Below are 15,931 nucleotides of genomic sequence, written 5' to 3'. Positions count from 1 at the left end.
CCCTCCCCCCTCACTCTCATTTCGTAGCTCGAAAGCATTTCCCCCTCCCCTCCTTCTTCCTCTCTCCTTTTTCCCTATTTTTCGCCTTTTTGTCGCCGAGCCACGCGCGTATGTATCGCGTTGTGTGTCGCGCTGTTTCGTGTCAACTGTCTGCCGAGCAGCATACGGAACAATGGAACGGCGAGCCGAGGCTGGCTGCAATAGTTCTGCCGACGTTTCGTATTATTCATTCGTGGCCGCGATGTAGAAGCCACGAGAAATGGGAGGGGGAGGGAGTGAGAGAAAGAAGAGGAGAAAAAATGGGTGAAAAGGGGGTGAGGAATGAATCGTGCCACGGTTTGACAGACGAGACAACAACAACAACAACGACGACGACCACCATCACATCGATACGTCACATTCGACCCTGTGTCGTCGACCCACATCTTACACGCTTTTCCGTCCTTTCTACTTATGAAATTGCACGAGTAAATTCTCGATTGTCCCCATTTTTTTTTTTTTTTTTTTTTTTTCGTATTCAGTGTATCCTTTAAGAGAATGGATGAGAACTGGATCGCGAAGAGTAGAAAAAAGTGATGTAACGTCGAATAAATTAGTTGTGCGGCAATCTTTTGAAGATTGTCCGTGTAATTGAATTATAAATAAAGGGGGAAATTTAAATGTGAAAATAGATAATTAATCTTCGCGTACGAAAACACGAGAGAAATAATTTCACCTCGCGAAAATTGAATTCGCTTCGAATTCGAAGTGGGGAAAAAGAAAAGAAAAAGGGAATTGCGCTTATAGAATCTGTTCTAGAAAAATTTCTCATCGTTCCCTGATTTAAATGTAAAAGTCTCTGGGCGGGCAACTCTCGACTTTTTCAGAAAGAGAATTTATACGAGTACGCTACACCTATTCCCAATGCTCTCGTGCTCCTTCCTTCCGCGAACTCGAGAACCAACCCCTTAAATTTCTTAAATTTAAATTTTCTCCACGAATCGTGCCACCCTGAAAAACGATCCCATAATCCGCACGTGTCCCCACCCTACCTTTCCATCTTCCCCGAAACGACAACGATTCGTGATTCTCCAACTCGATCGACGAAAATTTTCAATTTCAAGCTAAGGATAAAGTTTACTTTAACGAGTTGCTCGAATATCATTCGAAACATCGAATAACCCTCTTCAGAAACCCTATATAAAACGTCAAAGGCAATATCTTTTCAAAGCAGTGATCGAGTAGGATCGAAAAATATTATATCGATATGCTTCGAGTTTTTTTTTTATTATTAAAAAATTCTATGATTCTTCCCACAAATTCTTCAATTTTTCTTCCTTCTTCCTTGAAGTGATTTTAATTTAAAAAAAGAAAAGAAAACATATTGATTGCACGAACAATTAGTCAACTATGTATAGTTGTTATTTCTTAAAGCAAGCTCTTTAATTTTAACTAATCAAAATTTTTAACTATTTTTCAGCCCGACTCTCGATACTGGAGGAATATACTCGGCGAGTGTAGGCCGTGGTGGAAGGGTGGTGAGGGTTGGCCGGGCGGGGATGGCTTTAACCGGTCGATACTTGGTTCCACAAGCGTTACACCAGGAAGGGGTGCGGGAGGAGCGTGGCACAGCCCTGATCCTGTTGGCCGGACATCGACGTTTGCCAGCCGGACGTGTAATCGCGGAAGAAAGCTAAGACGGATGCCAAGCATGAAGATATTCGGGTACGTTCACCTATCGAATTAACCTACTGAGCTGGAGAATCTTGCTCTTTTTTTTTTTTTTTTTTTTTTTTCCCACTTTGGATAGCGTATTTTATTAATGAAAATCCAATGGAATCGATTCGACTTGGGAATTATGATTCTCGTTTCTCGTGGTAAGATTAAACAGTTTTGAAACGTCATTGTTTATGAGAAATTTTGAGGAAGAAATTATCGATCCGCGAGAAATATTTCCTTCAATTTTGAGATAAATGTGGGTAAACGTAAGTGAATGTCAATAAATGAAAAAGCACTTGCCGACGTAACGATTTTAAAATATAACAATACGCAGAGTTTAAATGATTTCAAAGCTGGACACGTGGATATTTTAGATAGACATCATAGTAAATTTGATTTTCCACTTGCAAACCCGATATTATTTTCCCCTTGCACGCTTGTACAATTGTTACGAACGTTATTTGCAATTGCATTACAGTCGAATCGAATTATAAAGTTGCGGATGTCGCTCAATCATCAAAAATTAAATTCAATTTTACTTTTTTGACTTCGTATTCTTTTTTTTGCAAGAAATAATCTCAATAACGAATCACCTGCGAAAAACAAACGAAAGATGAAGAAAGAATTATTCAAGGAACAATTATAATATCGTAACGATAAAATTGAACGAGGATAGTTATTTTTTATTCCATTATTTTCCCCGCAAAATGGCACTCAAACGTATTCGAACAATATAAAATTCAACAAACAAATCCTTCGAAACACTTGAGTGGCAAATGCAACGAGGCCCTCGTACGTTTCCACCATTCCAACATGGAACCTCTCTCGTCGATATCGATTCGCGTAATCTCATCGAGGAACAAACGTGTCCATTCCATTCCTCGTATAAAAAATAGGAAACGCGATGCTGCGACATTAACTCGCGGCCGATCGATCTCTACGGTAAAAAATTAGAAATCGCTGCTCCTGACAACTCCTCCTCCTTCCTTCGATCCCCCCTTGTTTACCGTGGGAGGAAAAAAATTGGCGGACAGTAACCAGACCAATATCGACGTGGCTTAATTAAACGTCACGACGCGTTTCTCGTTTCGAAGGGTCAAAGTTCAGGTCGATAGCGAGTTCCAACGTTTCGGAAGTGCCTTCGAATCCGCTCTTTCTTCTCCCGGAAATTGCGTCGGATCGGCTGATAATAGGACGATCGAAGAAGAAAAAAATCCTTTGTGACTTTTTTTTTTTAACAATCGGCTCCATTCGATCGTAATTCAGAATTTTACAATTTTTCGATCGATTACTTCTCGAATCCATTTTATCCATCGTTGATACATTCCTTAAGAAAATCCTTTGTAACTTTTTTTTTTATCGTTAACAATTATCGGCCCCTTTCGATCGAAATTCAGAATTTTTCGATCGATTATTTCTCGAATCCATTTTATCCATCGTTGATACATTCCTTAAGAAAATCCTTTGTGACTTTTTTTTTTATCGTTAACAATTATCGGTCCCTTTCGATCGAAATTCAGAAATTTTCGATTATTTCTCGACTTCATTTTATCCATCGTTGATACATTCCTTAAGAAAATGCTTTGTGACTTTTTTTTTTATTAACAGTCGGCCCCTTTCGATCGAAATTCAGAATTTTTCGATTACTTCTCGAATCCATTTTATCCATCGTTGATACATTCCTTAAGAAAATCCTTTGTGACTTTTTTTTTTATCATTAACAATTATCGGCNTCCTTAAGAAAATGCTTTGTGACTTTTTTTTTTATTAACAATCGGCCCCTTTCGATCGAAATTTAGAAATTTTCGATTATTTCTCGAATCCATTTTATCCATCGTTGATACATTCCTTAAGAAAATCCTTTGTGACTTTTTTTTTTATCGTTAACAATTATCGGTCCCTTTCGATCGAAATTCAGAAATTTTCGATTATTTCTCGAATTCATTTTATCCATCGTTGATACATTCCTTAAGAAAATCCTTTGTGACTTTTTTTTTTATCGTTAACAATTATCGGCCCCTTTCGATCGAAATTCAGAATTTTTCGATTACTTCTCGAATCCATTTTATCCATCGTTGATACATTCCTTAAGAAAATCCTTTGTGACTTTTTTTTTTATCGTTAACAATTATCGGCCCCTTTCGATCGAAATTCAGAAATTTTCGATTATTTCTCGAATCCATTTTATCCATCGTTGATACATTCCTTAAGAAAATTAATGAGAAAATGGTAATAATGATAAAAATGCCCGAGATGCTTAAATCAATCGATATCATAAATATGAGCACGTTGACAAGTTGAACGTGTGCGTTCGAGGCTTGGAGGCGTTTCCGTAACGCAAACAAACAAATAATGATCGCATTGAGCGAATGGGAGCGAGATAAAAATAGTACGTTCGCGGGGCGATCGCGTGTTAAACGCGGATGTAAGGAAACCCGGTCCGGTTCGTTTCCTTGTGATCGATTCGGAGGCGGCCCCTTCTAGATATATAACACACGGATTTACCAATAATAGGAGGTAACCGGGTAATGGTGGCTAAACCTAGCCCCGTATCACCGTATGCGCGATCTAAATTATGCCTTAGCCAGGCTATTTAAACGCTAGAACGATAGAAGTAGTATCTGGCCGTGTGGGAGGGGGGACGTCGGAATAATAATTGCGTGCGCGTAATTTATGCGTCGTTTCGACGAGATGATTAACTCGGGGGATCGTTCTCTGTACGTGTTTAATCGCTCGTATCGATTATTGAAATTCGCGCAAGGGAGAAGAATCCTATGATTTATTGAACGAAAGGAGGAAGAGCCCTCGAATTCTCGAACAAATTTTACATTGAATTCCATCGTTGTGTTCGTCAATATTTCGTACGAATCTTTTATCGTGAATTCCGATTAGATGGAATTTTTTTTCGTCTATTTTATCTTCTTCGTATCTTGGTTGCAATTACGAAGTAAATAATAAGATAAGTGATTATGGATAATTACGCGTATTAGATAATGGAAATAGATGAAATGATGGTTAAATTGCGAATGAGATTATAGATGTAATTGAAACGTCATAGACGTAGAGAATGGAGAAAACTGGGAACATTGAAGTCGCTTTTTGATATCTCAATCGGTTGTCGAGATACAAGCACTCGAAGCGTCCTCGCAGTATCGAAGATTATGAATGGGTCCGCGACCCAGTGACCCATATTTTTTCCTGGAAATGCGTGGTATACGATCTTCCAAGAATCGTATACCTACTTTCTTCCAGGAATTCTTAGGCCTGTCATTTGTCTGCGGTTTGGGATAGGTCAGTGGAAATAAAAACGTCGCGAGAGGTCGAAGCAAGCGAAAAGGATAGATAGATAATAAACGATTAAAAATTACTCTTCTCTTTACACGACGATATCTCGGCAACCAAAAGTCGTATCGAGATAAATTAAAAAGCGTTTTAAAAAGGAAGATTCCGCGCTTCTAAGATCGCTCACTCGTCCACCGGAAGTCGTCATCTTCCGAGTTATAGCGGTTCAAAGTTTTCTTAATTTTAATCGAATTTGTAATGTAAACGATTAAAAATTATATTTTTACGCGATGATATCTCGAGAACCGGAAGTCGTATCGGAATAAACGGAAAAGTGTTTTAAAGAGGAAGATTCTGCGCTTCTAATAATCGCTCACTCGTTCACCGGAAGTCACTATCTTCGAAGTTATAGCGGTTCGAAGTTTTCCAAATTTTAATCAGGTTTAATTAAAAATTATCCTTTTCTTTACACGATGATGAGAAGCATGAGTCGTATGAAAAAAGAATAAGATACCACATTTATGAATGATCGTTTATTCGTTGATCGGAAATTCCTAGATCACGACGTATATTTTTACAGGATAAAATAAATGTAATATTTCATTTTTAGGAATGAGATCAACGCATCCAACGAATTTCCACACAAGTTTCAAATAAAAATACCAGTGAAATATTAAAAAATTTATCTCGTAACAAATACACGAAATATTTAATATTAATATAATATCCCGATGAATTTTTAATATCCACCGCGATAAATCAAAAATTCTCTCCCCCAATATTTTCCACGTATAAACAATGGCAAATTCAAAAAACAATTTCGCAATCCAGAAACACATTAATCTAATAATCAAAAGAGAATTATTACATCGAATTTCGATACATCAAAGTAAAAACTTACCGATTCTTTCTTCTTCGAAAATCATACAGAAAATCATCATGACGAACAGTCTCTCTAATCTTATTAATTATCTCATTAATAAGTGATCGAATTACTTTACGATTGTATTAAATATACATCAAGATCGTAACGAAAGATGAAAAAAAAAAAAAAAAGCCAAGAAAGAGAGGATCGTTTAAATTCGAAATCCGATTTCTACAACCCCTTCTCAAAGAGACATCGTAAAACGATCTTTTTAACAATTTTTAACACCATCGTGCGAGAAAAAGAAAAATTCGAAATTCTCTCTCTCTCTCTCTCTCCCCTCTCTTTTCTCTTTCTCTCTCTCTCTCTTTCCTTACATCTCCTCGGTATTCCCGGAAGTCGTGGATGAAAGACGCGACGTTAAAAGAATCGTTAAGAAAGTAATTTCAACCGACACGGCCGCGCTCTTTCCACCGCTTAAGCGCATCGGTCGCGCAGAAATTGATCTCTCCCCGTGTACGGACGCTTCTTTTCTCTTTTTTTCTTTTTCGAGCGGACGGAGTGAAAGAGGCTACTAGAAAATTTGCTTTTCAAAGGGGAGGACTCACACCATTCTCGAAGCAACGCCGCGTAAAAAGATAAAAGGATGAATTATTCTATTTTCCTCTTACGTCCTCCATCCGCCTTCTCTCTAATCAAGCGCGGATAAAGCTTCACGGCCTCGCGGATTCGAGAAAAGGGAAGAGAGGGAGAAGGTAGAAATATATATTTTTTGCGAGCAGACCTCCTCTTGGAAAAATAATAAAATATAATATAATATAATATAGTATTAATTTGAAATAAGATAATTTTTTTCAATTGGAAAAGGATAGTAATTAAATGAAACGGGCGAAAATCGATCGATTTTTAGAAACGAAAGTGGAATGGAAAAAAAAAAAAATACTTTCACTTTTCTAATCACTCTTTCTCTCTCTTCCAATTCATCTCCGCTCGGGAAGATACGCCCAACGAGCGTAACTCGATACCCAGATAAGTACTAATTAGTCATGTGTAAGGCCGATCTAATTACGATACACGAGGACGAGGTCGAGCATCGAGCGAGGTAAAGAGAGAAAATGGGAACCTTGAAAACGGAAGAACAGCTACTTAACGCGTGACACAGTTAATATGGCTCGTTGGCAAACGCGACGGATCCACATTTCTCTCTCGACAAAACGCGTGAAACGCGATTAATCGAGGACAATGCACGACGAATCGTGCACTCGATCGTGCACGGTCATATTCGTATTCCTTTAGATATTATATGAAACGAATTCGACGATCTTTATGGGATTGTTGTGAAGTTTGGCAAAGAGAATTGGAAAAATTATTATATTAATTTGTCGTCTGGGTTAATTAGAGATTAGATGAGATCGAAGATAGAGATTGTTAGTTCAATTTGTTTATGCTTCATCGTAAACAGATTTCTTAAAATTAATGGAATATAATTGTAGAAGAAAAGAAATAGTATATATAGAAAATTTTTTATATATAAATATCGAAGATGATTGTACTTTAAATCGATAATTTTGGCAGGAAGTATTCGAAGTAAATTAAATTATAATTTGAAACGATCGAATCAAACAATTCTCGTACACGGATATTTACATAAAAGAATAATAATCCTGATATTCTCATACGCAAAAGAAACGAATTATAAAAAGTAATCAACGTTAAATATACGCTAATTTAAATACGTATTCATCGAGTGTTCGGATAATCAATCACTTGACTCGATTCATATGTAATTTGCATAATCGGCATTCCATCTTTCTCTTCAACGAAGAGAGTCTATCCTCATCAATTCTTAATTTAATTCTTAATATACCGTATTTATGACTACTCGATCAATTAGTAATTACAAAAAACGAAAGAATAAAATAAATGGCCGACGTAATATATTTACATGTATTTTATGAGAATTTTGCCTTTTCCGTCCAATTTTTTTCGTTCGCTATAAAAATAATGATAAAAAAATATACACGCATATAAATATAAACACTCGTCCAATAATATTTCAGAGAGAAACATCAGAGCATCATTTGCAGAGATCTTTCGAACGTGTCTTTCGAACGATTGCAGGAGAATCTCGATAAAAATGGACTCTCCTTAGCTGGAGATCGATTTCTCTCGAGTTGTTTTCATAATCGGTAAAACCAGTACTCCAGCCAAAAGATGGATAGGTATCGAGGATAAACGGACAGGGAGGGGGGGAGGGAAAAAAAATTCCACGTCGCTTGGCGCAACGTTCGTTGCAAAGTCACGTATTTATCGATCATATACTTGTGCACATGTGAATACAGAGACGATGGAATGGCGATGAAAATCGAGAGAATTTTTTAAACATTTTTTTTTTTAAGTAAACTCGCACGCTTTACAAATTGCATTGGAATTTGGTATTTTTTAATGGATATCAATTCGATATCGATTTTAATTTTAACATAAATAAGCGAGTTTGTTGTCCAAAGTGTGAGCGAGTTTTTTTGACTACCGAGGTTGAAAATAAGCGTGAAAACGTTTGGATCAATACATATCTGAATTTCTAATTACGCAGACGAACAAGAATGATTTATCGTGTTTGTGTGTTTCAGGGAAGAGAATTTAAGATAGAAATGCTGAAAAATTTAGAGAATTTAAATATTTTCGTGAGAATTTAACATTCGTTACAGTACACCTGTTCAACGTTCAAGTAGACACGATCTTGAAGAAATGAAAATATTTATATATAATTATCTATTGTATTTTTCGAGTATCTATTTTTCCAAGCTTGGCGTAGGAACAAAATGAAATTAATATTTCGAGCAATTTATTCAAATTTATTTTAATAGGAATATTATTTTATTCATTCTCGTTGTAACACGAGTTACGTAATGAGCCACCCTCGACCAATCGACCCTTGTATCTACTTCCCCCATTGAATTAATCATAAGATTGATTTTTTTTTTTTTTCTACTTTCAGTGTTAACATTTACTTATATCCCCCTCGAATAACAAGATAAACATCTATCCACTCTCCAATTAATTTATGAATCGTTACAAAGAATTGAAGATATCAAAAAAAAAATATATCTTTTGTATTCAACCTCGACTCGTTCAAATAATTCATGAAAATTATCCTTTAAATCGTTTCGAGATTTTTTTTAAATATCATGTTAAAAGGGGGGAGGAAGTTTCGAATTTCGAAACAAAGATATTTCGAGCAAATTCTGTCGCATGGCATATTTCTAATTTAAATATAAATGTCGTATCGATTGAATCTAAACGAAATAACATCAAATAAATCAAAGATCGAACGGGTTATATATTCGATTGTTAGAGGCAAACTCGCCTGTTGACAGAGTTTAATAATTAAAGCGTGACACGTAGACGTAGGAGGCAACTTTCTGTCGTGCTTTCGGAATCGCTATAAGATAATTATTCGTCTCGCAAGTTCGCATCATTTTCGAACGAAACTTGCGAAAGAAACATTTTCTTCGTTCGTTAACGAGCATTCCTTTCTTATGTGATGAATCGTTTTATTATAATTTTTTTTTTTCTGCAATAATTATTATAATACATTTTTCAATTTCAACGATATTTAATTAAATTTAATCGTAGGGGGGAAAAAAGAAATGTGCTTTTTGCGTACGTGTAGATTAAAAAATAATGAATTTAATTTATTTAACGTTAAGAAAAATATATTAAAATATCGATATCAAGCTTTCCCACGGTTATTTTACAAATTTCATATTATTTTCGCTCCCATATTTTTTCCATCCGGGAAGCTTCACTCCATTACGCTGTTTCCAATAATATTTTTAAAACCAATAATATTTCAGTTTCTTTCAAAAAGGCCAACAGCGGAGAAACACGATCCCTCTTCTTTACGAATATAAACTACGATTTTTAATACCAGACTTTTTACCGTTGAACCCAGTATCAACAAATGTATCACAACGTTGATAATAAATTCATATTGCTTCAGATGGCTTTTCGATGGAAAAAGAAAAAAAAAAAAAAAAAAAAAAAAAAAGAAACAATCTTTGGAAACGAAGCCGCGCTCGATTCAAAACTTCTTCTCGAAAAAAACGAATTTATTTATCCAACAAATCCAACAGCAAGTAAAATAGATATTTAAATATATATATATATATATATATAATATAATTTCATTGTTCCTAGATATATAAATCCATGGACAATGAAATTACAGAAATATATAGATGCATCGTGGAAAAAGGAACGTGGGACGCAACGCGATTTCAGGGATCAAACTAACGAAACCAATTGTGAAACTCTTTCTTCTTCGAGTAAGCAATAAGTAGAATTGTTATAGAATTTAAAGTTCACTGAAATTTTATATGTGATTTCATTATTGAATGTTGCCAGCAACATTACTATTTCATAGTTGGTAGCTATTTGTTTCTCTTCGATACACGTATTTCAAATGTTTTATAAACAGATACGCGCAACCACGTATAATCAAATATATTCATTCAGCTAAACCCGTATATTTTTTATTTATTGTTTTCCACTGCCCAGTCAACAAGAATCATTGTGCTCCTCCTTCTCGACAACTGGAACAATTAAGATGGTAAAATGGCGGAAAATTTTTGGGCCGAGTTATCGATCAGTCCCCAATGTTTTTTTCTCCTCCTCTCCGTCCCTGATGCGTATAAAAGGAAAATGCGAGGAAAAGAAGAAAAATAGGGAGGAGAGGGGTTAACAGAGGGTCAGAATGAGAGAGAAGAATCATCGAAAAGAAATTTCATGACGAGTGGATATCATTTATATTTTATTCGCATCCCCTCCAATTTGGGTTTATTTGTTTACATCTCTCGCCTCGCAACGCGTGGTTAATGATCAAGATTGAAAAAAAAAAAAACGCGTGACATCGTGTTGAAATAAGAAACACTTCTGATTCAGAATTCAGATTTTCATTTTCCAATCATTTTCTCATCCATAAAACGTCGTCAGAAATGGTCGAGATTTGGTCGCAATGAAACCATGGCGTTTTCGAGCAAACAGAGAATTAACAGAGAAAAATAAAGAAACAAAAAAGAATATTCGAAACAGGGGATGAAGAAGGGGGTTCGAATAAAATTTTCGAATGAAACGTCATCATCGTTCCTCTTCTTTCCAAGGAAGATATTAAATATAAAAAATAATGTGCTCTCTTTATTTTATCTTCATATTTACTTTTGATTTAGAAAAGAAATTTTAAAATCGTTAATCTCGTTAAATATATTTTTTACAATTTCTTGACGACTAAAAATGAAATCCTTTTTTCTTTCTTATATAAATATAAATATAAAGGAGGAGTTGTCAAAATTTTAATCGAACTTATATTTATAGTGCAGTTATTTTACGAGACGTAGAAGACACGATCCAGACAAACGCGTGTATCGATTAACGATTAGCCAATCCTCTCGGCCATTATTTTGGCACCGTGGTTATCTCTTGGTCTGGGAAGAGAGAGCAGAAAAATCGTTGAAAACAGGGGAAAGGGAGGGAGGAAATTGGAGAAAAAATTGCTTCCACCAAATGAAACTTGCCACCTCGAGCGATTGCCACGTACGGAAGTAGTGTCGTTGCTCCTTTTCTAAATCGTTGTCAGTGTGGATCGACAAGGTTTCAATTTCGATTCTCTTCTTCTTTTTCAACCAATTCTCTCAATCCCCCTTTATGTGTTCTCGAATTTTGTTTGTCGTTTAACGAAGCCTCGTTGTCTCTTCTCTGAATTTTATCGTTGTCGATAAATTCACAATTTTCAATTTTTTTCTCTCTCTCCCCCGAGAATTTTATTATTTTTCCTCCATTTCCTCCGTTCCAGTATCAAATTCTCGAAAGAATCGTTTCCAGTATTGAAACGTTGTCAATTGTCTCGAACGATACGTTTAAATTTAGCCTGTCGATGAATTAACGTAACGTTTTTCAATATCATTTTTTCCTTTCCCTTTTATACGTTTGTGATTATAGGTAGAATTTTTTAAAAAGCTCAATGTTTATCAAACCTTGAGGAAATGATCTCCAATAATGAAACTCATCAGAGTGAATTAACGCAAGATTTCAATTCCAATCGTTACTGTTGTTTTATTACGAGAAATTTCGCAAATTTTCTTAATATTTTTCTTTCTTTCTTTCTTTTCCCCTCAAATTTTAGTCAGAATCGATTCTCGAGATCTGGTCTTAGAAATTAATTTTAAAAATCTCCATCCCCATAAGGCGCACAGGCTCTTAGAAACGAGGTTTCGCAAATTTTCTTAATATTTTTTTTCTTTCTTTCTTTCTTTTTCTCAAATCTTAGTCAGAATCGATTCTCGAGATCTGGTCTTAGAAATTAATTTTAAAAATCTCCATCCCCATAAGGCGCACAGAAACGAGGTTTCGCAAATTTTCTTAATATTTTTTTTCTTTCTTTCTTTCTTTTCCCCTCAAATCTCGGTCAAAATCGATTCTCGAGATCTGGTCGAAATTAATTTTAAAAATCTCCATCCCCATAATGCGCACGAGCTCTTGGAAACGAGGTTTAATCCAGCGGATGTAACACTGGAAGACATTTTTACGCTCGCAATAAAACCAGGTTTAATCCGTCCCTCCGTTTAATCCAAACAGTCGTTTCCTTTAATTATTCCAGACTAACGAGATTTCGTTGCACTTGGCGAACAGAAACTTAACTTGCGATTCGAGGATGGAAACTGTTCGTACGTAAATTTTCGTTTCCACTTCGATTCAGAATATCGATTCCTCCCCTATCTATTCGCAAAATACCATCCACATTCGTCCAAATTATCGGAATCAGAGAAAGAAGATCTAATTTTTTTTTTTTTTTTTTTTTGGATCATTTTTCACCCTTCGCGATTGTTCATATGCTAATTGGAAAATGATAAATGGGGGTATATCGTACCCCGTAATTTCCTATTTCTATTCCAAAAAAAAAAAAAAAAAGAAGAAATTTCGTTCCATCGATTGAAGAGAATTGTTAAAATATAAAAATATCTTTCTTTATGTTTATTCATACGATAATATTAATTTACTTTTTATCTTGTGTTTTATTCAAAATTTATCTAAATTCCACATTTAATGATAATTGAGGAATTATCATTTGTTTCATTGATTCAATTCATTAATCAAAAATAGAAAATAAATATTAGGAAAGAGGGTTATTAACGATTAATATTAAATTGAAGAATTATTATTAGAATTATTAGAATTAAATTGAAGAAAAAGTAAAGAATGTTAGGGAAAAAATGTTTTTCCTTTTTTCTTTTTCTTTTTTTACAAGAATCGTTCGATGCAAGAAGAGATTATTAATAGTTTCTCTGTAGATGAAGTCGTAAAGGTCGTATGGATATCAACTTCAATTTTTCAAATGGAATTATATAATTCTTAACATGCTAATCGATGCAGCTGGTTATTTCCTATAAAGAGATATCGTAGCTGTTTATGTATGAAAAGTCGTTAGCGTAGAGTGTTTATTATATACATTTACAAAAAATTTTGCACAAAGTGCAAAAAAATGCAAAAAAATTATAATACTGATTATGATGATACATTGAAACAAATTTCTGTTGCATGCGATTAGTCGTGTCACTAAAAATTCACGTTTACACGAGCATTTGTAGTCTAATCATTAGTGTAAAAGATATAAGTTAATATTTGTAAAACTTATTATTGTGAAAGACAAGAAGAGTTGCGTGAATAAGTTTTACATATTTTTCGTTTTACAATATAATATATAACTTTAATTTACAATATCCTCTAAACTAATGATTCTTCTATGCAAATAGTTTTAGTTATACTTTTTTTTTTTTTTTTTTTTCTAAGAAATAACAAGCTGCATTAATTAATCCAAAATTACATAATTCCATTTAAAAAATTAAAGCATAACCTTTAGTTACTTCGTTCACAGAAAACATTGCATAACATGTGTATCGTCACTTTGTATCAATAAGTTTTCCCACTTACACTCGTTTCTTTTAAAAAATATTTCGTTCAGATAAAATCGACACTCTCATCGAGTTGTTGAGGATAAGAATTTTAACTTTATTGAAAATGATGTTGAATTTGAACTTTTCATTTTCAACGTATTCAACATACGATCTTTAAATTATTACAATTAATTAATCCGATCGATTTATTTTATTAATTATTTATTTATTTCTCAATCGTAATTTCTTGAATAACTGATATTGTTCATCGCAATATGCAATTCCCTCTTTCGTAATAAAATATATAAATAACATTCAAATTACTATTCACTAATTTCAGTCTTTGAATCGAATACATAACAAATATCTATTCTTGAATAGATTTACACATTTAATAAAATCGCTCGTTGCGATAACGAGCTAATAACTTTAACCTTTAAAATTTATACGATATAGCATATGATATTTATTTATTCTTCGTCACTTACCTATAAAATATTATAAAAAACAAAAAAAAAAAAACAAAAAACCAGCTGCCATAAACACCGATCTCCCGAACGAATGTACGATCGTATTATATCGAGGAGCATGAAACACGAGGAAACCAATTGCCATTTTTCATTCCTCCTTCCAAATATTTCCATACTGTCTCCAACCTCTCCCCCCTCCTCGAAAGGATACAATTTCCCAACAGGCACGGTGTGCGTTATATACCCGCCATAAACAAATCCCGGCGTGAAATAAAATACGATTCTCCGCAAGGTGGAAAAAGGATATCGATTCGCGTAGAAATCCCCGAGCGTATCCCATAATTTTTACCAACCATCCTAAACCACCATCAGCTTTCCATGCTCGAGCTACCATAAACGCCACACCGTATCTCCGATATAATGATGAGAGGCCACACGAGTGCAGTGGATGCCTCGTAACACGAACACTATGCGAATATTTTATCTTGGCGCGAATTGTTATGTGAATTCCTGTTGCAAAAGAGTTTATTCTCTTCCCTGGTAAGGAGGATACACCACAGTTTTAAGAAATAACAGATGATATTGCGAAGAAATTATATACGTAGTATTATTATAATTCGAGATTTCGTTTTATTTTGGCGCGAATTGATATGAATTCCTGTTACAAGGTGCAAAAGAGTTTATTCTCTTCCCTGGTAAGGAGGATACGCCACAGTTTTAAAAAATAAGTTAGAAATTGGCCATTATATGTATGAAGAAATTACGTACGTAGTATTATAATTGAAGATTTCGTTTCGTTTTCGTTTTAATTGATATGAATTCCTGTTACAGGGTGCAAAAGAATTTATTTCTTCCCTGGTAACGAGGATACGCTATAGTTTTAAGAAATAGGTTAGAAATCGGCCATTATATGTATGAAGAAATTACATACGTAGTATTATAATTCGAGATTTCATTTCGTTTTATCTTGGCGCGAATTGATATGAATTCCTATTACAGGGTGCAAAAGAGTTTATCCCCTTCCCTGGTAACAAAGATACGCCACAGTTTTAAGAAATAACAGATGATATTGCGAAGAAATTATATACGTAGTATTATTATAATTCGAGATTTCGTTTTATTTTGGCGCGAATTGATATGAATTCCTGTGCAAAAGAGTTTATTCTCTTCTCTGGTAACGAGAATACGCCACAGTTTTAAGAAATAGGTTAGAAATCGACCAATAACAGATGATATTGCGAAGAAATTATATAATATTATTATAATTCGAGATTTTGTTTCGTTTTCGTTTTATCTTGGCACGAATTGATATGAATTCCTGTTATAGAGTGCAAAAGAGTTTATTCTCTTCTCTGGTAAGGAGGATATACCACAGTTTTAAGAAATAACAGATGATATTGCGAAGAAATTATATACGTAGTATTATTATAATTCGAGATTTCGTTTTCTTTTATCTTGGCATGAATTGTTATATGAATTCCTGTTACAAAAGAGTTTATCTTCCCTGGTAACGAGAATACGTCATAGCTTTAAAAAATAGGTTAGAAATAGGCCAATAACAGATGGTATTGCAAAGAATTATAATTGAAGATTTTTATTTCGTTTTCGTTTTATCTTGGCCCGAATTCTTAATATGAATTCCTGTTACAGGATACAAAGAGTTTATC

The 15,931-nt window shown here is 34.4% G+C and overlaps 2 protein-coding genes across 47 annotated transcripts in view; one reads left to right on the top strand and one right to left on the bottom strand.

Annotated features, from left to right (window-relative positions):
* LOC102677929 (calcium/calmodulin-dependent protein kinase type II alpha chain) overlaps positions 1–15,931 on the bottom strand; it is a 140,815-nt gene that overhangs the window by 102,008 nt on the left and 22,876 nt on the right. The gene's annotated exons all lie outside the window — the stretch shown is intronic.
* The window catches only part of LOC102681681, a 36,806-nt gene that overhangs the window by 6,314 nt on the left and 14,561 nt on the right, over positions 1–15,931 (top strand). For 2 of the 3 annotated variants that reach the window (XM_031510616.1, XM_031510617.1), the window contains exon 3: positions 1,460–1,704. In XM_031510616.1, the coding sequence (XP_031366476.1) occupies positions 1,460–1,704 (245 nt within the window). Of the gene's footprint in view, positions 1–1,459; positions 1,758–15,931 lie in introns of those variants that run through there. The other variant, XM_031510618.1, reaches the window with a different exon arrangement.

Source organism: Apis dorsata, unplaced genomic scaffold, assembly GCF_000469605.1.
Source record: "Apis dorsata unplaced genomic scaffold, Apis dorsata 1.3 scaffold_247, whole genome shotgun sequence".
Lineage (NCBI taxonomy): Eukaryota > Metazoa > Arthropoda > Insecta > Hymenoptera > Apidae > Apis > Apis dorsata.
This window is presented reverse-complemented; position numbering and strand designations above follow the sequence as displayed.